At 47.7% G+C, this 22,193-nt stretch overlaps 1 protein-coding gene across 4 annotated transcripts in view; it reads left to right on the top strand.

Moving 5' to 3' along the window:
- Window positions 1–951: 951 nt before the first annotated feature.
- Window positions 952–22,193, top strand: part of LOC144174264 (serine/threonine-protein kinase DCLK1-like) — a 46,070-nt gene continuing 24,828 nt past the window's right edge. For 3 of the 4 annotated variants that reach the window (XR_013323453.1, XR_013323452.1, XM_077702865.1), the window contains exons 1-12: window positions 952–1,147; window positions 6,272–6,575; window positions 6,651–6,902; window positions 8,007–8,162; window positions 8,366–8,486; window positions 10,952–11,035; window positions 11,380–11,447; window positions 13,890–13,981; window positions 16,462–16,519; window positions 17,009–17,128; window positions 17,395–17,672; window positions 20,473–20,550. Coding sequence is in view for 2 of the 4 variants with exons in the window: in XM_077702865.1 (XP_077558991.1) it covers window positions 6,300–6,575; window positions 6,651–6,902; window positions 8,007–8,162; window positions 8,366–8,486; window positions 10,952–11,035; window positions 11,380–11,447; window positions 13,890–13,981; window positions 16,462–16,519; window positions 17,009–17,128; window positions 17,395–17,672; window positions 20,473–20,550 (1,583 nt within the window). In the remaining 2 variants the exon portion in view is untranslated. The remainder of the gene's footprint in view (window positions 1,148–6,271; window positions 6,576–6,650; window positions 6,903–8,006; window positions 8,163–8,365; window positions 8,487–10,951; window positions 11,036–11,379; window positions 11,448–13,889; window positions 13,982–16,461; window positions 16,520–17,008; window positions 17,129–17,394; window positions 17,673–20,472; window positions 20,551–22,193) is intronic. The other variant, XM_077702866.1, reaches the window with a different exon arrangement.

Here is a 22,193-nt window from a genome sequence, read left to right as displayed (position 1 = left end):
GGAAGAATCGAATATTCTGGCCTCGACAGCTGCCTTCCGATGCGGAATTTCCCACATTTGTCATTCCACAAGCACTCAATTCCCGTGTTTTGCCAGTCCTCTCAACAACTGATGGACGCAAAAGCACATAACAGCAATAACAGTCACGAAACCGGTGCTCCGCGCACATTGAAACGGTCGGCCGTTGCAGCGGTTTCAATTTGAATTGGCGGCTTTGTGGTTGCGAATTCAGAAACGAGGTGGTGCACCAGTCGGCTGTTCGTAAAAAGTTGCGTACATTTTTGCTCAACGGATGTTTGATGCGAAACTTGTTAATAGTATTTTTAAATAACACATTGTAAGCGAACTGTGTGGGCTCTTTGAGTCACGGAATGAATGTTTTGTATTCTATACCAAAAGTAACATTTTGCCTGCGCCGTCTGGTGGGCTTGATGGTCGAAAACAGCGCTTTAGGTTGGTCATGTGGGGCGTCGATTTTTACGCCGCCTATAGGGAAACCAGGGAACGTCCAAGCTTGCGAGCCCTGGAACTGCTGACGTTGGGCAGTCGACGACCAGCCGTCAAACACGCGTGCTGCGTCAAAGCCTGCTACACCATGCTAGGCTAGGCTGCCCATTGCTTTCTGTTGGGCTTGCCTTTGAATGTCCGTAAGCGCCACGAGTGCTCCAAGTGTAAGGAAAGCAGCTGATTCGTTTTGAAACAAAATTAGTGGTTCGATTTAAATTAACTCTCTGCATGTAATGTGTTATTTTTACATTAATAGGTTGCGAGCATGCGAGTGTCCCTAATCGCACGCCCAGTGCGAACAGTTTCAACGCGAAGTACGAACAAAAAAGTGCTCACCCGCGGCCCTGCCCGCGGCAAGTGGCGTTGTTCGCACAAGGCGTGCGGATAGGGACAAAAAAAAATAGGAACGTTTGTTTTCTTTTTTTTGTTTTAAATGCATGCAGCGGCACACAGCGGCGCGTGGGTGAACGTCTAGCGCGTCTCCTGAAGACGCGGCTTCCTGTTGGGTCCTGTGGGGACCTTTGATTTGGTGATTTGTGCCAACAAATATTTCATTGATATTTGGCATCACCAGAAGGGGACGACGCCTTAGGAAATGCACCAATTTCGCAGCTGAAATGCCGCCAACCGGCAGGGACGGGTAAGTGTATTGTGTTCGAAACGATGCCGTGATCTTGATCCGCTTGTGACGGAAGCACAGACAGCCTGGAATCGCACAGGCGGCATTTGAGCGCACAATTATTTTCTGTGACATGCATGTCGTCGACTACTTTCGCCGACGGAAGAGCGTGTACGCTGCTACTCCCTTTGTCAAAAGGGCCGGACGCCGTTCACAATGGCTGTTTAGATGGGGTGTGTGAAGTCATCTCTGAATGCCTGTGCTCATCCAACACTATTCTAGGGCGGCTGCGAGGGCGATCGGATATTCTGCATGGGAGGTTTCGGTAGTTCAGTCAACTTAGAGACAAAGTGTGAAATACGCGAATGTTTTCTGCAGTGTGTAGAGGCGAAACCTTTCACTTCGCTTTGACGAGATGTCACGAAACCAAGCAGCTCGGCACTTTCTATGACCTTCAACAGCTGTGCCGTCCGCAAGCCGCGTGAGCACGCTGCGCGGGCGGTTTGAGCAAAGATGCCGACTTCCTCTTTAATCGCTCCACCTACCGTTGCGCGGGAGGGCAGGTGCGGCAGTTGCGTTTCCATTCGCCGAAAGATGATGCGACAGAAAGCCGCCGCGGTCTCTGACCGTTTCTCATAAATTTTGCACACGCTGCCAAGTGAACGCGTTTCTTGGAGATCATCCAACGTTCCTGTTTCACCGATGAACACCGGTTAATCATTGACGTCGGCTGACTCGCGCCGTGGTCATCTGCGCGCACATGGCCCGAATGCAAACCGGGCTCTGACCCACTTCGCGTTGTACTACGTGCTGACGACGCACGTTTTTGGTCTCCCATGCATTCGAGCAAACGAGCTGAGTGAAGGGCTGTCAAAGGCGACCTCGGTGGTCCTCGCCTCGATCGTGGAGAAAGCGAGCTCCTCACGAGAGAAGGGCGGCCTTGTTTCTTTGTGGGAGCGGCGTGACCCGAAGGCGGCCGTCGATTGCGACCTTGCCCACCCAGAAAGCCCGCGTGCTTGCGTCTGAGTCACCCGGCACCCCCCTCCCTCCCTGCGCACCCACGACTCCGCCGTGCGCCCTCCCTCTCCCGTGCTCGTCGTCGCATCCTCGGGCGGCCGGTGTGCGCGCGAACCAATTTGGCACGTCATTTTTCTTTTTTTCCCTGATAAGATGAGTCTGCTGCATTTGCACGGCAATGATTTATGCACGTGGGCATCACTTGTACCGTGTCACGCCTACAAGCCTGTGTACATTACTTGCCCCCCATTGAGGTTATGTAGTCAGTAAAATCATTGGAGACTGAGTACTCTTACCCGAAGTCATTGTGATATCCACATTGGATTTCTCAGTAGTAATTTTAAGTAATCTGTAGGAGACGAAGCGAGTTTAAGAAATAAACTTCTACGGCTAGGCAGGAATGCAAAGAGCTTGGCAAGAACTGACTGAAAATGTATTGATTAACGTTATGAACTTAGGCTGGAATACTTGCGTTGCTAAAGCTGTACGAAACATGGGCAGAGACGAGAAGCATGACACAAACGGGGAGGCGTTGCCCAGTTTGTGTTGTGTTTCCTAGTCTCCGTCCGGGTTTTGTACAGCTTAGCTGCGCAAGTACTCCAGCCTAAGTTCTACATGTACCAAATGGACCAAAGGAGTGCTTTACCGATAGACATTAATGAACAAGATGTGTAATCTAACCGTGCTTTAGGGCCACAGCGTGATGTAATAAATTCATTGCCCTGCGACAGGAACCACCAAGCTATATTTGTGGTTACTGTTTGGTTTTGCGCAAGATTTTGAACCATGGCCGTTTGTTAATTGTCTTGGTACTAAAGCGCTGTTGTAGGCCCCCAAGCATCGGTTAGGCCACTTGAAAAAAATATCCCTTGCTTGTTATAGTTGCCTCGCATTCATTTTCTTGTTAACGCACAATGTATGGAAAGGAACGCACTGAAAGATGCATAAAAAGCTCATAGTTAATAAAGTCAATGAAACTGAATTTGAAATCAATTCGTGTAAGGGGCCACGGTAGCACAAGATGTGCAAAACCTACAAAAGAGAGAAAGTGCTGCACTGTGAATAACACCTTCTGTCGATAGTCACGTGCTGGTGGGCGTTACCACAATTAGTTTTTATACAAAGACGTTTCTCTTAAAGGGGCCATGAAGACAAAATACAATTTGTTTTATTTATTTGGTGTTTTATGCTGCCCCTTGCACTTGTCCAGCTGCAAACGATGCTTTACTCACTGAGAAATTTTTATTTATTTATTTATTTATTTATTTATTTATTTATTTATACTGTAACCCTCACTTGAGGATCATTACAGAGAGGAATTCAAACAAGAAAGCAATAAAAAATTTGCAATACAAATACAATACAAAACAAGCCAAAATCTTTGTTCTCCTGCTAAACCATGTTTTTCGTGACGTCAGCGGTGACGTATCAAGGGCAGGTAGCTCTAAACGATCATTAGTATGTTGGCTAAAGCTGCAGTGAACGGTGAAACTTTTGTTGCCTGGTTTACCGTCTGCCCCCCTAGGTGGCGCAATGATACCGCTCAAGGACTGCTGTCCACACTAGCCTTGCTTTTGACTGGGTTTGTACCTCAGGGCCGTACCCAGAGGGGGGGTTTGGGGGTTCAAACCCCTCCCGAAATATTTTCCAGGCAGCACGTAAACAATACTTACTGTTGCTTTCAACAAAACTACCCCCTTCCCAAAATTCATAACCCCCCCCCGAAAAAAATTTCTGGGTACGGCCCTGGTACCTGGCTTATTTTTGTTACGGTTGATAGTACTCGTTTTGTGAAAGATTGGGTATGCTCCACAAAGAGAGTCAGGCAATGTCGTTTTTGCAGTTGGCCAGTGTCTTGTCAAACAAGACCAACGCGCTGGACGGCTATGCAGCTATGGCCGGCATAGTGTGCACAGTATGCACTGGTGCTTCTATGCTTTTGTGTTAGTAGCATGCAGTGCTTACCCCACCATTGTTGCTGCTACAGAAAGAATGTCCACTAAATTTAAGTACAAGTGGCTTGTTCTGCAACATTATTGTAATCCCTGTTTAATTTGCGTTGGATTTTGCCAGCCTCAGCCAATCGCCACGAGCTGACCATAATAGTTCATGAGTTCAATGCAGAAAAGTAGCTGGTGGTTCGCTTGCCTATTCTCTGTTTTTCTCGTTATATCGCTTATTTGAGTGAAGTTCGCATTGGAAGTGGTGTGAGTGTTATTCTAACAAGGCAATCCTTCGAACGAACCGAGCTTGTATTCTGTCTTCATGGCCCCTTTAATGGGAAATCTCATAAACACTGTTGGTAAATGGGATGCAGTGTGAGTGCATTGTATATTGTAAAAAATAGGAGCACAAAGAACACAACATCAAGGAAGAGGCATGTTGGGCTCTAAACTCGTGTTTTAACTTTTAAGAGCAGTATGTACCACCAACTTGCACAAAATTGCATTTGCGGTGCATGCCTCCTCTTTTGTTGATCTCATTTTTAGTGCGTTATTCCTTTTTTTCCCAAGTAGCCATGTGAATCAATTAGTCCACTGTTCAGTTCGGGGTTTGAGATTGACAATTCAGTGCGGGCTTGTGCTTCGTACCAGTGCTGTTTGGCGTGGTTGTAGCAGTAGTTGTGTCCATCAGCAGAGCATATGCTTGTGTCTGAAATGTCGCGTGCAAATGCACATGGGGAGTGAAGACTGAAGCGGTTTGTGTTTCCATAAACACGTTTTTGTAATTCAGTGTTTTGACCCTTGGGGAAGCACAGCAAGAATCGGCTTCACAAAAGGCACTGCTGCCCAATGAGTTGTTCAGACGCACACAGCTGTTGCGACATGCGAAGGATGTGTGGACCCAAGCAGATTCATGCACATATTTTTCCAGAAAGTTTGTACATGGTCTTCTAACAACTTCTAACAAGGTGCATGATAATACACCTTGAAGAAGAATGCCAGTGACACTGTTAAGAGACAGTGAAGTGTAAAAGCAAGTTGGCCTATATTGTGGGATTAGAGTGTTGTGAATACAAGCATAGCACTCATATCAGCAGTGTCAGTCGCTTATTAGGGCATAGATGCCAAAAGTGTGCAAACAGGTGTCGCTGCCCAACAGGTGTTGCTGCCCATAGATCCTGCACTACATTTTGTGACATCACGAATGCTGAATGGTGAACCGTGGGATCGGTGGAACCTGCAGAAACATTTTTTTTTAAACAGGGAGGCACAGACACGTACATGTTATATAATTGTAGCCAGGAACTTTTGCTCATCATGTGCTTTTTCAAAGCCACAAACCTCAGCTAGCAAACACTACCCAATCGGATGCCTTGGCAGAGGCAGTAGGCTTTGTTTCAATTTCCATTTCGGTGCAATGTTGTGCTTGGTGTACCAGCACAGTGAAAAGACGCTTGCAGGTGATTGCGAGACGCTACCACAACAGCCGAAATCAGAGATTGTTATCACAGTGAGCTTGATACAAGATTGGTGATAAACTTGATCACAACTTCTCCCACGTGGTAGCACTTCTCGGGGGAAAGCTCGGCCAGTGGCTCTAAGCTTGGCCATGAGTGGCATGCAGGGGCTGGGCGTGGTGATTGCACAGTTTGGAGTCCCACCAGGCCAAGCTGGCATTAAAAAGACCCTTTCTGATTGGCTTCCAATCCTTGTGCGGAAGTGAAAGCCAACCAGAACGGGCTTTCAGGAAAGTGGTGGGGATCATGCAGAGTGGAGAATATGTGGTGCCAGCCTTCTCTGGGCACCCTAGCAGTAAAGCAGTAATACGGAGTAGCAGTAAGGGAGTTCTCAATAGGTACTGCGAGGCTTGCGCCTTCAAAGCTTGTAAGCAGACTTGAGTGTCCCAAAGAAATTTTTCACTGGTACGCTTGAAGGAGTGACTAACACCGGAAATATTTCCCAGTGTAATTAAACAACAAAATCTAATCTTTACTACACTATTCCTTCATCTTTGCATTTTTTTTTTTTTTCGTGTGGATTTTCTTACCAAAATTTTTGTGTGCTCCTAGTTCTTACGAAATCAAAGGTGAAAGCAGGTAAAAGTGCAGGTGTAGTCGTGCCTGCCTGGTGTCGCTGCTGGCCATGCCGAACGATCCGATGAGGGAGCCCCCTCTCCCCTTTTCAGGCCCCGCTGGTGAGCAGGCCGGGCGAGGATGGCCACGGCAGCGGCGCGGCCCCCGTCCTTTGGCGAAGAGGTGGCCCCCCGTCAGCCCCCCCGGCTGTGGCTGCCCCCTGACATCGCATCCCCTTCGGCCATGCGGACCAGCCTGCAAAAGCTGGCGGAAGGCCGGCGCGCCCGCCGGCTGACCTTCTTCCGCAACGGGGACCGCTTTGACCGGGGCCTCGTGTACGCGCTCTCCTCCGAGAAGGTGCGCACCTTCGAGGCACTCCTCGAGGACCTCACCCGCATCATGGTCGACCTGCCCATGGTGAGTGCTCTTCTTCTCCTCGGGGGAGGGGTAGGAGGTTGAGAAGGGACGCTGGGAGGGCTCTCCTCCCTGCAGGGTGTCCGCTTCATCTTCTCGGGGGACGGGCGCGAGAAGGTGTCCCAGCTGGAGCAGCTGTGCGAAGGCTGCGTGTACGTGTGCTCCTCCACGGACCACTTTGTGCGGCTCCCCTACGGCCGCCAGGACCCCCCACGCCCCCACTGGACCCTGGGGCGCAGCACCCGCGGCATCCCAGGCACCCCCACGGCCAACAGCCCCCTGCCCTCCTCTGCGCTGCACCACGGCTTCGTGCGGCCGAAGCTCATCACCGTAAGCCCTGAAATTACAAGGGGCCCTGAAAGGCACAGGGGCCGTGCAGACAAAACACAAGTTTGTTTTATCTGAAAGATTTGGTGTTTCATAGTGCCCCGAGCATTTGCCGGGCACCAAACAATGATTTATTCACTGAGAAATTAAACAATTCAAGCCATATTTTGATTCTCCCACTGAATCGTGTGTTTCGTGACATCTGCAATGATGTATTCAGAAAAAGTACTGAAGTGAACCTAAGTTTGTGGGCAAAAAGGCTGCAGCGAACGATGGAACACCTTGTTGATTGTCAGTCCTCCCAGATGGCGCCACCATACCGCTCGGGACCGCTGTCCACCCCCGCTTTGGTGCTGACCAGATTTGTGCCTGGATAATGTTTGATAGTACTTGTTTTGTGAAACATTGGGTATGCTCGACAAAGAGTCACAGAAGGCTCATGGCAGTTTGCCAGTGTAAGCTCAACGTGCCGGTCAGTTGTGCAGCTATAGCCAACATACTGCGCGTAGTACGCCCTGATGCGTCTATGGTTATGTGTGCGTTTACAACTTCCATTGCTTACCCCACCATTCTTACTGCTATAAAAAGAATATGCATTAAATTTAAGTGCAAATAGCTCGTTCTGCAAGCTTATAAGCCCTGCCTAACTTGAGTTTGCTTCTGCCGGTTTCAGCCGATTGCACCGCTGCGTATAATATGTCATAGGTTTTAGTGCAGGAAATAGCTACTGGGTTGCATGGCCATTCTCTTTATTCCTGGTTATATAGCTTAGTTGAGCGAAGTTTGCATTAAAAGTGGTGTCAAGTGTTATTCTTACGATGTGGCAACCTTTCAAATGAACCAAACTTGCATTTTGTCTGCATGGCCCCTTTAATGCCTAAATTTGAATACAGGCACTTCTGGTCAATGTGGGTAACATGCATGGACAAAACGTTGAGACCACCGCATAATGAAGTGATGAGTTCAGCGTTCTTGTAAATGCCCTAAATATGACGAGAATTTAAGTATGACGAATGCTGCTTATCGTTTGGCAGGAAAAAGTGGCTCTGCGAAGTGGCACGTGGGCTTCTCAATTCACGGGGTGCTTGTTGTTCCACTGTGTCCTAGGTGATCCGCAATGGAGTGCGTCCTCGGAAGGCGGTGCGAGTGCTCCTCAATCACAAGACAGCCCGATCCTTTGAGCAAGTCTTGGACGACGTCACGCGGGTGGTCAACCTGGACTCCGGTGCTGTGCGCAAAGTCTTCACCCTCACAGGAAAGCCAGTAAGCTGAGAGGTGTGCTTGGTGTAGAAATTAGAGTGCGATACAGAAGGACGACGACTGAACAAGCGCTTGTCCCGTCGTCCTTCTTCTTTCTTATTGCGTTTTCCTAGCTTTGGTTTTTACATCAAGTAGCCACCAACTTGCCCAACACTGTGTTTTTTACTGAAGAGAGTTGCTTGTTGTGGGGGTACTTCACAGACCAGCTCTGGGCTGGAATGCACTTGCAGGTGACCAGCCTGGCAGACTTCTTTGGGCCGGATGACATCTTTATTGCGTATGGCGTCGAGAAATACTCCCATGACGACTTCGATCTAGACACTGAAGGTGAGCGGTTCTCCGCATTGACCCCTGTGGGCCTGGTGGACCACAAAGGGGCTCGGGGCAAGCATTTGCGGCGATGGCCATCGATAGCTTGGGCAAGGGCGCTTGCCGTTGGTGTCTAAAAAGCATGTGGAAGGGTGCGCTTGGCATGGCCGCTCTAAGCAACCCGAGAAAAACAAGAGGTGGCTGACTCATTTCTGCACCCTGCAGGGGCAGGGAGAGGGACGTTGCCTTACTGGCAACCTCTTCCTTTTCGCTATAATGGTAAGCCTACATGTAGGGCCTAACAAGGGAAGTTGGCCACAGCTCTGTGACTTAGTAACGGAGAGAACAAGAAAAAGTGGAAAAAATTGCTGCAATCTTGTAACGAGAGAAAACACAATTTCAGCACGCACCACACTGAGCGTCGGCCTCACGCCGTTGCCTCACATAATGCCGCAGCAGTCACCAGAGATTCAGGGCACTGTGGACACACCCACAATGCAAGCATTTCTGTCCAGCAGTTGGGCAATAATGCTATTACATTCACTTCTTCATTAGAAAGGCTTAGGTGTCCTCATAGTAATTTGTAGGGATAAAAGGGACTCTTATTATGCACATAAACACAAAAGTAAGGACTCTGCCACATGTTTTTAAAGGGACTCTGTAACGCTTCCAGTAAAGGCTTTCACTCTTTCTTTCACGTCTGGAAGCATTTTCAAAGCTATAGTTCTCAACCGCATAGAGGGCCACTGTGTGATTTGCTTGTCGCAGCAGAACTATCCACCTTCCGTTTCTACTTTGCTTTGTGGCTTTTTTTCTAAAGTGGCTATCGAATGCATTTGTTGCTGCAACAGAAAGGAAGTGAGCAATAGCTGCTACATTGCTGTAATGACGTGGTTTGAGTGCTCGTAGAACGCCAAGGCTTATTAAAGAGAGAAAAAGCTTTTGAGCAGGTTTCCAAGTTATCTGGTGGGCATAGAGCAGTAATTTTTGGCAGAGGTACTTTGTGACCCCCTATACTAAGTACTGGATGTATTTGTTCTCTATTCTAAGTGCTGGATGTGTTTATTGACTGCGTTCTAAAAGCATTTAAGATTTAGAAAAATGTTCAAAAAGGTGTTGCAGGGTCCCTTTGAGGCTTTCATAAAGCATGCTTGGCGGTGCCAGCTAGTTGTGCTATTTCCTTTGCTTCTTGGGGCTGGTTTTGTTTGGTTTGATGGTACGAGTTTTGGATGATACGAATCTCATGGGATAACAGTGCTAGTGGTAAATGTTCATATCATCTATCTCTTACTTGGGATTCCCTTTGCATGATAAAACAGCAGATAATGCAAGCGTCCCAAACCAGGCTTTCCAGGAGGCAGAACTGTCGGTGAAATCAAGTCGTTTGCTAGTAAAGTGGGGCTCCTCATTATGAACAGCATTCAAGAGGGTTGTCTGGCGTACCGTGTGTTCAAGCTTTTTGAGTGGTGCCCAGTGAGAGCTTTCATATGCGCCTTTGTGAACCTGCAAAGGTATTTCCATGGAATAAACACTCACTTAGTTGATCTATCCTTTACTTGTACAATGGCTGCTTTTTCTTTTAAGTTAGCGCCTCTGTTTGGAAAGAAATCACTCTTACCCATTGAAGACTTCCTCTCTGCTGCTCTTATAGTCTGTATGAACTAGCCTTACTTCTTGACAGCCCTTTTCTGAACTTTAAGGAACTGCATGGCTTGGCTTTCAGACCCATCTGAGTGATACCGCATACTAGCTCCCAAAGCTCTCTATTTCAAATCCGCATTTTACTTGCTCAAAAAACTGCTACAAGCAGCTCATGGCCTGTTCCACCACTGCGCTTGCAAAGTGTTGGACGTTACAACAAGTTAATGACCGTAAATTAATCTAGATGTAGATAATAGTACATTTCAGCAAGGCAGTTTGGTCTTTAACCCTACGATGCAGCCTTATTTGTACAGGTTTTGAACTGTTTTGTGCTGGTGTTCTCCAAACCCGCTGACCAAAACAATGTTGTCCTCAAACCTCAAGTAGCTCAGCTTGAAGTTTTGCAAACTACCAAAGTTTAAGAACCCGAATTCACGGCACGAGCAACACTAATAATAAGGGCAGAGCAGTCGTGGGTCAGCTTGCGAGTTTCTTGCAGATGTACCAACCACCTTGCACATGGAAAAAAGGTGTACCAGAGTGTCATCAAGCAAAAGAATCTCCTTCTCAGCGTTTGCATCTTCTTAGCCATCTTTCTGACAGAAAGGCTCAGTCTAAGCAAGATTTAAATTTTCACCAGTTTTTAGGCATAGATACAGCCTGTGCGAAAAGTGCTTTCGGCTTTGAAAGCAAAAGCAGAGGGAATAGTGTTGATTTTGTTGTAATTTGAGCAAGTTTACTTTGCGGTCACCAATATGATCCCATCCTCACGTGGGGAGTGGAATAACCCTGCAGTTTGGGCAGATGTAAATCAACGCCTCTCCTCACTTTTTCCCCTCCAGAATGCAAGCAGTTGAATGGCTCCATTCGGGTGCGCAGGGAACAGCGCTTCTCCAGTGGCCGACCAGTGTCTCCCATTTCGGACGGTGAGAACCTGTGGGTTTTCTTGGGGAAGCATTGGCTTTGCACTGATGCAGCCAGCTGTGTTCATTGTGGCTTTGGGATCTGTCCGAGGCAGTCACTTGTTTTTGTTGCAGCAGGAATTCTCGTCAGTTTTCTTTTTCTTATCCCATATCTCTTCGTTAGAAGTGTATGATAGCAGGGGTCACCAACGTCTTATCCTTTTTTCCCTTTTTTTTTTTTTATTTTGTAGGTACTTTTTGGTTGTTGCTTTAGTCTTGTGTGTTGAAAAGTGTGTGCTGACATTGTATGGGAAAATGTATACCTAATGCTCTTTCTTTCTTTTTTTTTTTTTTCCCCACCTCAACAGTCTCATCAAACCTAAGTTTCCAGAGCTCCCATTCCATATCACCAAAAACGCCAAGAAAGCTCCATCACGTAAGTAGGCAGGGAAAGAGAATCTCGCAAGGTGCTTGAGGCCTCTGTGTCTTTAGACTAGGGGAACTAAACTTGTAGAAAAAAGCGCTGTGATTGCACAACTGCTTGATTCTTTTAGTTTTCTCCTAAAAACAAGTCAACAAGTTTTCAAGTAGAATTTCTTGTAGTTAAAACAAATTCTTACGTGCAGGTTATTGTTGTTACATGCCGGCACCCGGAAAGAGTTGTGCAGCTTATGTGTTCTGCAGGTGGTGGGGGTGGTGAAAACATTTTTTTGCTGCTCAAACATTTCTGTTCGCTTCAGATGCTTGTTCTGAGGGACCTTTGTTTGCTTTTTATGGCCCCTCGCCCAAAGTTTCGACATGGAGGCCAACACTTGCAGTGTGGAGGCTGTGGTGATCACGACAAACAGATCTTTCGCGTTCGAGCCTCCTGTGCTGTGCTGTGTCACACCACAGTTTTGATTAGTGCTACTTCATATGGAAAGTACTTTCTTTCTGGCGTCATAGGCACGTGGGCCCATGGGAACGAGCACAGTGCTGTTGGGTAAACTGGATGCCACGTCACGTCATTAGCGATGGAGTCGCACAGGCGAGCAAGCGTTCTGCCCGGCAATTTAGACCAGACCAGGGCCACTGTGTGTGTGTGTGGTATTGGAGGGGGGGGGGGACTTCCTTTGGCAACAATTCCCAGCTGGTACCCACCGCCACCGGGAGCCTCAGGTCCACAGGACCCTTGACGGAAGAGGTGCCTGCCAGGTGGCGACGACAGTGAGGAAGAGCAAGCATCCGTGGTCGGCTGTTCCACATGCTGCGCGACTGCCCTGGCCACTGGGAGGATTTACTGCCCAGCACCTGCAGCCTTGCCTTCCCACAGTGGGCCACCCCCACGCCACACACTGCTCTCTCCCGGCAGGCTGTGTGCGTGCGTGTGTATATATATGCACATGCATTGCGGGGATCCCGGAGTTCGGTCAGATTCCCCATTCCTCGCGGCCCGACGTGGAGGCTAGAGGGGGAGGTCCCTATCTCTTTTCCAGTGGCCGTGCACTGCCCACTGCAGTGGCGGAGCATTGCGGTGGCGGCATGGCCGACCCCCCTCGCTTGTCTGGTTTGTCCGGAGATCCGGTGGGCTGGTCTGATGGTGCGGGAGTGGTCTTTTTGGGTTCAATCCACTCACCGGAGCAGACGTAGGTGTGTTTGCTCCGCAATGCCTCCCTTCATCCACCCCTCAGTCCTTTCTTCTGGCCTGGCCAGTTGGCCTTGCCAGTGCCTGAGCCCGATGTGTTTTATTGGAGAGCTAATAAATGTTGGTGTTGGCCATTTCTGTGTCACATGTGTTTCTGGCTGCTCTCTACCCCTATGCCAGTTGGTGGTCCGTGGTACAGCTCAGTGGAGCTAGCATTGCTATGTATCACAGTCTCGAGAGTGAGCTAGGTCGCTGAAGAGCACTGATATATATGTGTGTGCACAGATAATCTTTTTTCGAAGCTTCTGCCAGGCCATAGAGCCATCCTGTATTATTGTTGTCATTGTCATTAGCCTATCTAGGTCCACGGTTGAAACATTTGCGCACACTGCACAGGGACAAAAATAAGGAAACATGAAGACCAGCAATGTATTTTATTCCTAACGCACCCCACGACGTGTATACCCTCAAGAACAGTCCTATGATTAAGGCACATTCCAACAGAACGCGATAACCAAGCAATCACAATACACTGTTTCATATTGGTGAGCAACTGAACTTCCCTTTGAGTTGAAGTCAAACCAACTAGCCTGCCCTTCTGTGTTACTGCTATCTAGTTTGACAGCAGGACGACAGCCACTCCCCATTGGTAGCTGACTGGTCCTATGCATGCTGCTGTTCAATAAAATTGGCTACCTCAATGTTTGGGCCACAAGAATCAGTATTTCCAAGGACTTCATGCACATGCAACAATAAAGTACCATAGGTATTTTATTTCATAAACAAACTCGGACCGTTACTTCCAGGACTGTGCAATAGTTCCAAATTTTCATAGAATAATGACTGCTCGAATATAACTGAATTTAAGTTTGAATTTCAAAGATTTGAGTTCTTGAATAGTTTATACCTTTAATATTCAAAGTATTGGGTTATTTTGAATTAGTTGAAACATTTGCAGAAGTTGTGTACTGCTCCCAACCCTCGCCACAGGATGTTGAACGTAATCTGCTAAATCCAAGTGAAACTTTCTAACCATAACTGTCTTGGTAAAATGTACCACGTTGAACATTTTTTTCTTTTAACCCGTCACGGCAGACAACCTGACTTGGAAGTAGGCATTAATTCGCAAGCAAAGGTACTGCCGTGTGCTTGCGTGTGTCGGGCAGGCAGGAACAGCAGGGGCCGTGGGGGGCTTCTAAAGGGGGCCCTAGGCGGGGCCCAGTGCGTGACTGGTGGTGCCCTGCACTGGTGCAGGTGGCACTCCCAGAGACGGTGGCCCACCGCTACCTGGTGCGGGAAATGCTGGGTGACGGCAACTTTGCCTGCGTGTACCACTGCGTCTCCAGGTGGGTGCGCTGATGGCAGGCCCCTGGGCTACTCTCGCTGCTGGAAGCAGGGGGGTCCTGGCCATTACCCTTGCTACACTGGGGGCAATTTGGTGGGGTGTGTGCCATGTTCCTGGTGGTTACATGTTTCCTTCCTCTGATATGCTGTGCGATGAACCTGGTACATGAAAAGAGTTCAATCAGTGAAATTGGAGCACGGCTGTTCTAAAAATGAAGAAACAAAAAAACAAAATATCATGGGCTTGTTGGAAATTGGGACAGGCAAAAGGGCAGGAGGTTGAGCTACCATGCAACTAGAAGTTTAAAAAATATTTTCTGCGGTGAAAAATTGTCTTGCATCGTTTCATGCGCTTTAATACGCATTGTTTGAGGAGTTTGGCACTTTACAAGCTCCATTATAACTTCATTAAGCGCAGCAAAGAAAACAGGACCAGCGCTGGTCCTTGTCTCCCACGTCTTGTTTTATTTGCTGTGCTTAAGGGGGGACACCCCTCTTAAAACTATTTCTTTTAATTTTTAAGTAAACTCTGTGAAACTTGTCAGTCTTGCTGCTTTTCCCCCACTGATTTCAAATATGGCATTATTTTTTAGTTGGTCAATTAGGTCCTGAGATAATTAGTGGTAATTAACCATTTTTGGAGGAACAATAGACAAAACTGTGTTGGTCAGAAAACTGTAATCTTTACATTTTCCAACACTATGAACCCTGGTGAGTGCAATAAGACAATCAGTTTTTTCATTCATCGCTTGGAACTGATTTTACCGCTCATTAAACTTCAGTGTTTGAAGTTGGCACTCAAAATGGCTCCTTGCCAGTGTTGCCACCAAGGTTTAACGAGCTGTAAAATTAGTTTCAAGCGACGCATCAAAAAACTAATTGTCTTATTGCACTCACCAGTGTTCATAGTATTAGAAAATGTAAAGACTACAGTTTTCTTACCAACACAGTTTTGTCTATTGTTCCTCCAAAAATGGTTAATTACCTCTAATTATCTCGGGACCTAATTGACCAACAAAAAAAATAATGCCATATTTGAAATCAGTGGAGGAAAAGCAGCAAGACTGACAAGTTTCACAGTTTCCTTAAAAATTACAAAAGTTTTTTTAAGAGCAGTGTCCCCCCTTAACGGAGTTATAATGGAGCACCAACTAGCTCATATTAAATTTACAAGCTCATTGGTGGGTTGTGTTTTAGGAAGTTTGCAGCACAGGAATTCGGGGCTTCTCGGCCACGACATTTGCTTTAAATCACAGGCAGCATTAAGAGCCTATTGGACCAAGAATGTCTGCACGTGCTGTGGTTAAGGTGATGTGCTGCCGAGCTCAAGGACACAGGTTCAGTCCCGGCCTCGGTGGCTCCTTTTCTGATGGAGGCGGAAAGCAAAAGTACCCGTGTGTCGAAATTTCGGCTCACACTAGAGATCCCCAGGGGCCAAAATTAATCCAGAGCCCTCCTTCATGGCATGCCTCATAGCCCATGTGTAGCTTCAGCACATTAAACCCTCAAAGTTTGAAATTCGAGAAAAGCTGCCTAAGACGCATATAGCAGTGCGGAGAACAAACTGTTGGTTGCAAAAACCGAGCTCGGCATCATTTCCTGGGCTAGTACTCTACTAATGTAACTAGCGACATTCCTGCCAGTGCTGTGATGCTTGCTGGAAAGGCAGACGCTGTTTTACTGTGCCAATGCTCAGGCATCCATGCACGGAGCTGTGTGCACTTGGATGGCGGATGCGTTTGGAGGGTGCAGGGGTCCTGTAGCTACCTGCAGGCACTGCAGCCACGCCTTTTTAGGCCTGCATTTTAGCTGCATTCATCTGCCGGATGATAAGGTTGATGTATCGTTGTGCAGAGGGAAAAGGTGTCAAATTTTGACGAGAAATATGAGGGGTGCATTTAGTGTGGGATGAAATGCTTTAAATGCTAACACTGAGATTTTTTTTTTTTTACATTTTTTATAGCCACAGCATGAAATGTACAGACACAGCTGGTAGAGGAAATACAAATGCTTTAGTTTCGTCTTCGATATGTGAAACACAAATGCTCCTTCCCTTTGTGCTTGTGCTTAGTGTGCCGGTATGTGGTTACGTCTTTTCTTGGTGGCTACTTTTGGTGACAGCAGTAAATGGGGTGCTTTGGAGCCCAATTTAGAGCTAATTTCAAAAAAGTGTAATTACTGCTTGGTACGTCAAATGCAAAACTATTCTGAAGACCCCACTGGATGTTTAGAATGGCTCTGCATTTGTTGGTGAAGTTCATCAAAGTTTATGTGTGTTGCAATGAAAATAAATGGCCATTTAAATTGTCACTGCAGTTTTTATGGCTGTGGTTGGTTGTTTTCTTTTGGAACTACTTTAATTATTTGCTTTGGAGACAAACGCTATTTGTACATTTGTAAGTTGCAGTCCTCGTTGGTTGGCACAGAGTCCTAAAACGTTATAAAACGTTAAGTACTGCTCACTATGTATAAACTTTTTCAGAATATCCGGTGAGGAGTACGCGCTAAAGATCATCGACAAGGACAAGTGCAAGGGCAAGGCAAGTGTTTTTGGCAGCTTTCTCTCAACCTTAAGACCACAAGCAACCACGATGTCATGTAGTCACTGCCATGGACTGAAGTCTCCCCAGTGTTTAATAAGATACAGCCATCCATTTAAAGGGACCATGAGAACAAAATACAAGTATGGCTCATTTGGGAGATAGCCATAAAAACCTCGCCAATTTTAACCCAAACTTGAAAAAAATTGGGCTGGATAATAAGAAAGAAATGAAACAGCGACTCACCAACCATTTTGCTCTCGGCTCCCTCGGCGTCTCGGGGCATAGTATTGGGCACGTTTGAGTGTTGTGCCGCTTCTGTATTGCAGGTAGTGAGAAGACGGTTCACAGGAGCTCTCCGGTGTGTACTCGCTGAGGGTGGACATTTCTTCCACTGCTTCCCTTTTCCCACAGGGGTTTTGCATAGATCGGGAGCCGCGCCTTGCTCGTCCCTGACAGGGGCTGCATGGAGAGCCTCTTCTGTTGCAGGAGCAGATGATTGCCAACGAGGTGGCCATCCTGCGGAGGGTGCAGCATCCCAACGTGGTGCGCCTGGTCGAGGAGTTCGACGTAGGCTCCGAGCTCTACCTGGTCATGGAGCTGGTCAAGGTGAGCGGCACTCTGGCTGCGGGTGGGCCAAGAGGAGAGTGGCTAGGAGCTACCATGGCTCAGCTGCGAGGAACAAATTCGGACTAGACAGGAAAGAAGCTGTTGGCAGTCTGTGGGTGAGCCTTTCATCCCGCGCCGGAGATGACGGTACAACACTGCAGCACTGCAGCTCTAGGCAGGCTGTCAGCTAGGCTGAAGAGGAGGGGGGCCTCCAGTGCATGGTTTTTGCAAGAGTGAGCAGTGCGTGCGTGTGTGTCACCTTGCAGGGCGGCGACCTGTTTGACGCCATTGCGGCGGTGAGCAAGTTCTCTGAGCGGGAGGCGGGCCGGCTGGTGGGGGACCTGGCGCGGGGGCTGTCGCACCTGCACGCCCTGCGCGTGGTCCACCGAGACATCAAGCCCGAGAACCTGCTAGTGGGCGGCGGGGGCGTACTGAAGCTGGCCGACTTCGGCCTCGCTACCGAGCTGCCCCCCGACGGTGCACTGCTCTCCACCGTGTGTGGCACGCCCACCTATGTCGCCCCCGAGATCCTGGCCGAGACCGGGTGAGTGCAACGACTACCCAAGGGGGTGGGGGGAGACTGAGAGCCACTTTGGTCATGGTGGGGTCCTTCCTGAAGAGCAGGGGGGGAAAAGGTGAAAAGCAACAATAGCAGCAAGGAAAGTTTCTAAGTACTATAATCGAAATCATTTCTAAATTGAAAACACAAAAATAAGTTAGCGATTCTATGAGTGCACTCTACATAACCTTCTAGTGTACTTTTTGTTTTCCTCGGCGAAATTGCAAAACAGCTGATTGTGGTGCTGAGAGCAGACATCAAAGCCACATACCGTTCCCTTCAGATTATTTTCTCTTTTTTCTTTTTGCCATAGTATGCCTTATGGCATAAAGCCTACATTGCGCGTATAACTGAACTCTCGTTTCGCCAAGAAATGCAAGGACAGAGCGGTGGAGGGTCCCCATATCCTCCACCTCCCCTCAGAACTTTTGGAGAAGGCTGTGGCTCTGTGCGCACTTGTGTGTGCCTGTGACTGCGCCGTCTTTATACTGTCTTACTTGACAAAAGATTCGATTGCTCTGTCAGCTGCTGAATAGCAGGGGCTGTTTTTTCTATCTATATTGCAGATAGCCTGGACAGAATGCAGTGAATCATCCCACATGCATCTTTGTAGGATGAATTACAATCAACCTCCCACTTTTCTTGGGCTTTTGGGGTGCTTTGGGATTAACCTTTTACTGTTTGCAACGGCTGGAACTGTAAGTGGTCCAAAGTTTATGATTGGCACTTTACACCACCCTCCACAAGTGCTGAATGTGCAATTGTGCTCAGAGCAGGCCCCCTGGACAGTGTGTGTCCGTGTGAAATGTCCGTTTGCTTTGATAGTACACCAGAACTCGCCTCTCTCTCTTGTCATAACCTAGGCCACCAGCACCTGCGCCATGCCAGTGTTGCTGGCTTCTTGCTGGTGGCGAGTATGATGGCCACTGGGCTGGCCAAGCCCTCCGCTTAGCAGCAGCCAAGAAATGGTGGCGGAATGGCACCATGCCGAAGCTGTATTTCTGCCAGTGGTGTCGCCAGCGTATAGCCAGTTGCTTCTTCATCTGTACAGCCGGCCTCCCTGGCAGTGTCGCCGCTGTGAAGTGATGCTCGCATATACCTGAAGAAGGATTTGTCTTCTCTTATAGTCGCAGACATTGTGTGCTATGTGTTACATAAAGCACTACATACAGCCGGGCTATCCATAGTGAACATGACAATAGGGATTCAGTATTGGGCCAGCAGTAACAGGGAATAAAGAGCCTAACTTTGTTGCACACGGGGCAACCAGGGTGTCTCAAAGAACAGCAGGCACTCATGCTGGCCAAAAAGTTGTCGGCGTTGGGAAAGCTGGGCGCATGCACTTTAGCTCCCGTACTTGCATAATTTGTGTTGCATTGTGAGACGCAACTGCACCATTTCAGCATCTCGAAATAGTGCTGCACACTGATGATTAGAGGTGCCATTGTAACTGGAAGCTCAGCGGAAGAAGTACAACAACTGCCCACATTTTTAGCCACACAAGGGAAGTACCACACACTGACATGCCGGTGACATCCACCACTCAAGGCAGGGCAGGTGGACAGCAAAGAAATTTATTCACACGGTGCTAAGACCCCAGGGTTGATGTCACTCTCAGCGGCCAATAGATGGTACCATAAAACCCTCCATAAAGTACTCCCATATTGGCCTAACTGCAATTATGGGCAATAACACAGTGTGGCCAACACGTTGTCTTGAACTGCGTCAAGCTAGAGCACTCGTCTTCTTTGAGCCAAGTTGTCTTCTTTTGTGCATAAAACTTTGTGTTAATATTAGAGCTGTTTGACATCGTTCAGTAAGTTTTTTGTCTGCATGAGTCATCAACCTGTTATGGCATACTGCACTTTCATGACAAGCCCTTGTCACAGAGGGTCCAGCATAGTTCCCACGCCAACCAGTGTAGTCCGAGCACCATTTTCTTTTTTATCCGAGTTGGGTGAAAAGTGCTAGCTGACTTCACTGCACCTATCATTCAATATTTCTCACGTTGTGTAGGGAAGAGTGCTGAATGCGATGAGAGTGCTGAATGTGAACAAGTTTGAATCTTGATAAATACTGACAAACTTTCATAGCTGTACCTGGGAGGTAGTCATTAGATTGCCCAGGACTTTGCTTCATGACTGAGCTACCTTCTAGTTGCACCATCACTGGTATCAAATAAATGCATTTAATTAGCTCATGCTGGATGGCACCTACATTATATTTGCCAGCAACTGGATTGTATTCACTGGTGCAGGGATTGTATTGACTGGCATTTGTGCTGTTATAAATGGGAAAACCTGTCGAATACCTGGGGAACCAAGGTGCATTGAGTGAATAACGTTGCTCTGAGCCACAATATTGTGCTTTCCCCGCCACCAGGTGAACTCTGCGTTCTCTGGAAGTAGGCTATTATTTGTTATCTGGCACTTTTAGTCCACATTTTTCAACCCATACTGCACCAATTTGGAGGCTACCGTAGTACCATCAGGAGCTGATCAAAATTGAATTTCCATTGACAGAGCATCGTACGGAAGGTTATCACGCTGGTATCATGGTTCAGAAAAGCTTGCCTCTGAGCAGGGAACCTTCAAGTTAAAGCTGAATTGTTAACGGTGCGCTGTGTTAATGGCCGCATGGTCCACTTTTGTCTCGTGCTCAAAAATTGGAGCAGCATATATTCGGCACAACATATGGCAGGCGGACTGCTTACTGACATGACACAGTGTGATTTCCCGGTTGGTGTGGGGGCCATCTTCTGATTGCATGCCTGTGTACTGTGCAGGTATGGCCTGCAGGTGGATGTCTGGGCCATGGGAGTGATCACCTACATCCTTCTGTGTGGCTTCCCCCCATTTGTCAGGTGCGTCTGGCCACCTAAGGTTGTGCATTTCGAGGAGGGCACAGCGGCAGAGCGGGGACGGGCAGCAGACGTGATGAGCGGGCAGTGGTACGGGCGATCCAAAAGTTAAACGGAGCACCCGAACGCTGTCTATGAGTAGATGCAGCGCAGATAGCGAGGGCGCACTGACACATCCAGCTGACCCATCTCGATGTTGTGATGCCTGTCTTATCACCGGCTCGAGTAAATTTCCACTGCTACCATCCCCGCCTGTCAGGGGTGCTCCTATTACATTATGGAAACATTCGCTTGCCCGTTTCCAGAATAAAACCGTCTTTGGTGGCGTGCGCCTTCTGCTTCGTCAGAAATGCAACCATTTTCAACCTGAGTGCCTTCTCTGTGATTCGCACTTCTTTCAGTGGAAAGTTTGTTGAACCATGCAGTTTGATGCTCGTGGGTCAGTTTGGTAAGCATGGCCAAAATCATGCTTGGCTGAGTGCAACGTATGAAAAAAAGACTTCCAAGCGGATGAGCAAGTGAGTCAATTGGAGACCAACTACTGCAACAGCAATTGGTAGTATTACTCAAAAAAAGAAACACAATTGATTGATTGATTGTAGGGTTTAACGCGCCGACGCAATGCAGGCGATGAGGCGCGCCGTAGTGGAGGGCTCCGGATTAATTTTGACCACCAGGGGATCTTTAACGTGCGCCGAAATCTCGTACACACGGGCGTTTTTGCTTTTCGCCTCCATCAGAAAAGCGGCCGCCGCGGCCGGTAATCGAACCCGCGACCTCGTGCTCAGCAGCGCAACGCCTTAGCCACTGAGCCACCGCGGCGGGTAAGAAACACAATTGAACCTATTATCTCATAAGATGATGTTTTCCTGCTGCCGCAATATACCCCCTTCAACAATGCATGGCAAGAGAAAGCCTCTGCGGAAGAACGGGCAGTGCAGTTATGCACTGGGATATAACGACACAGATACGTCGACCCTTTATATGGGTCTTTGCCTTGGTGCATTGCCGAAGTAATTAACATGAGTGGAAATTTCACACGTCATGAACTATTGTCTTTGCAGTAAAATATGAATTAAGGACTAGGTTTAATGAACTTCAACTCTCGGTTTCAATTGCCACTAAATGTGATTTATTTCTCTCTGCATGTTCGCAAATTACAATTTATCATTTACGTCTTAAGCAGCAACATACACCTACACCCCTCTTTTCTAGTTGTATACTTCAGTTGAGTTTGTATGCCCTGCTTAATACATAAAGCCGTTTGGGTTGAAATAACTGGTCTTCTGTCGGCTAACCTACTCAGTTTTGTTGAGCCTACCTAATTCCTCATGCAGTTCTCTTTTTCTTTACAGCAAAGCTGTATATGGCTAGGATACAGCACATCGTCTTCAGTGTCAGATTGAGCGTCAACCAAACTAACCTGAACTGCTGCGATTGAGAGTTTAAAAGTTTGTTCAATGAGTCGTAAAAAGGAACACCATGACTCCTGAATATGTGAAGTAGCTTCTGTTTTTGCACAAAAACTTGTGGGAAAAGGAGGCCTGTAAAAAAGAAGATATTCTATATTTGATTCGATATTCAGCTTTTTTTCCTAATTCAATTCGATATTCGATTCGAAAGCTACTGCATGGTATTCGCGCACC

This window comes from Haemaphysalis longicornis, unplaced genomic scaffold, assembly GCF_048455015.1.
Source record: "Haemaphysalis longicornis isolate Haplotype H1 unplaced genomic scaffold, Haemaphysalis longicornis Haplotype H1 scaffold_3, whole genome shotgun sequence".
Taxonomy (NCBI): domain Eukaryota; kingdom Metazoa; phylum Arthropoda; class Arachnida; order Ixodida; family Ixodidae; genus Haemaphysalis; species Haemaphysalis longicornis.
This window is presented reverse-complemented; position numbering and strand designations above follow the sequence as displayed.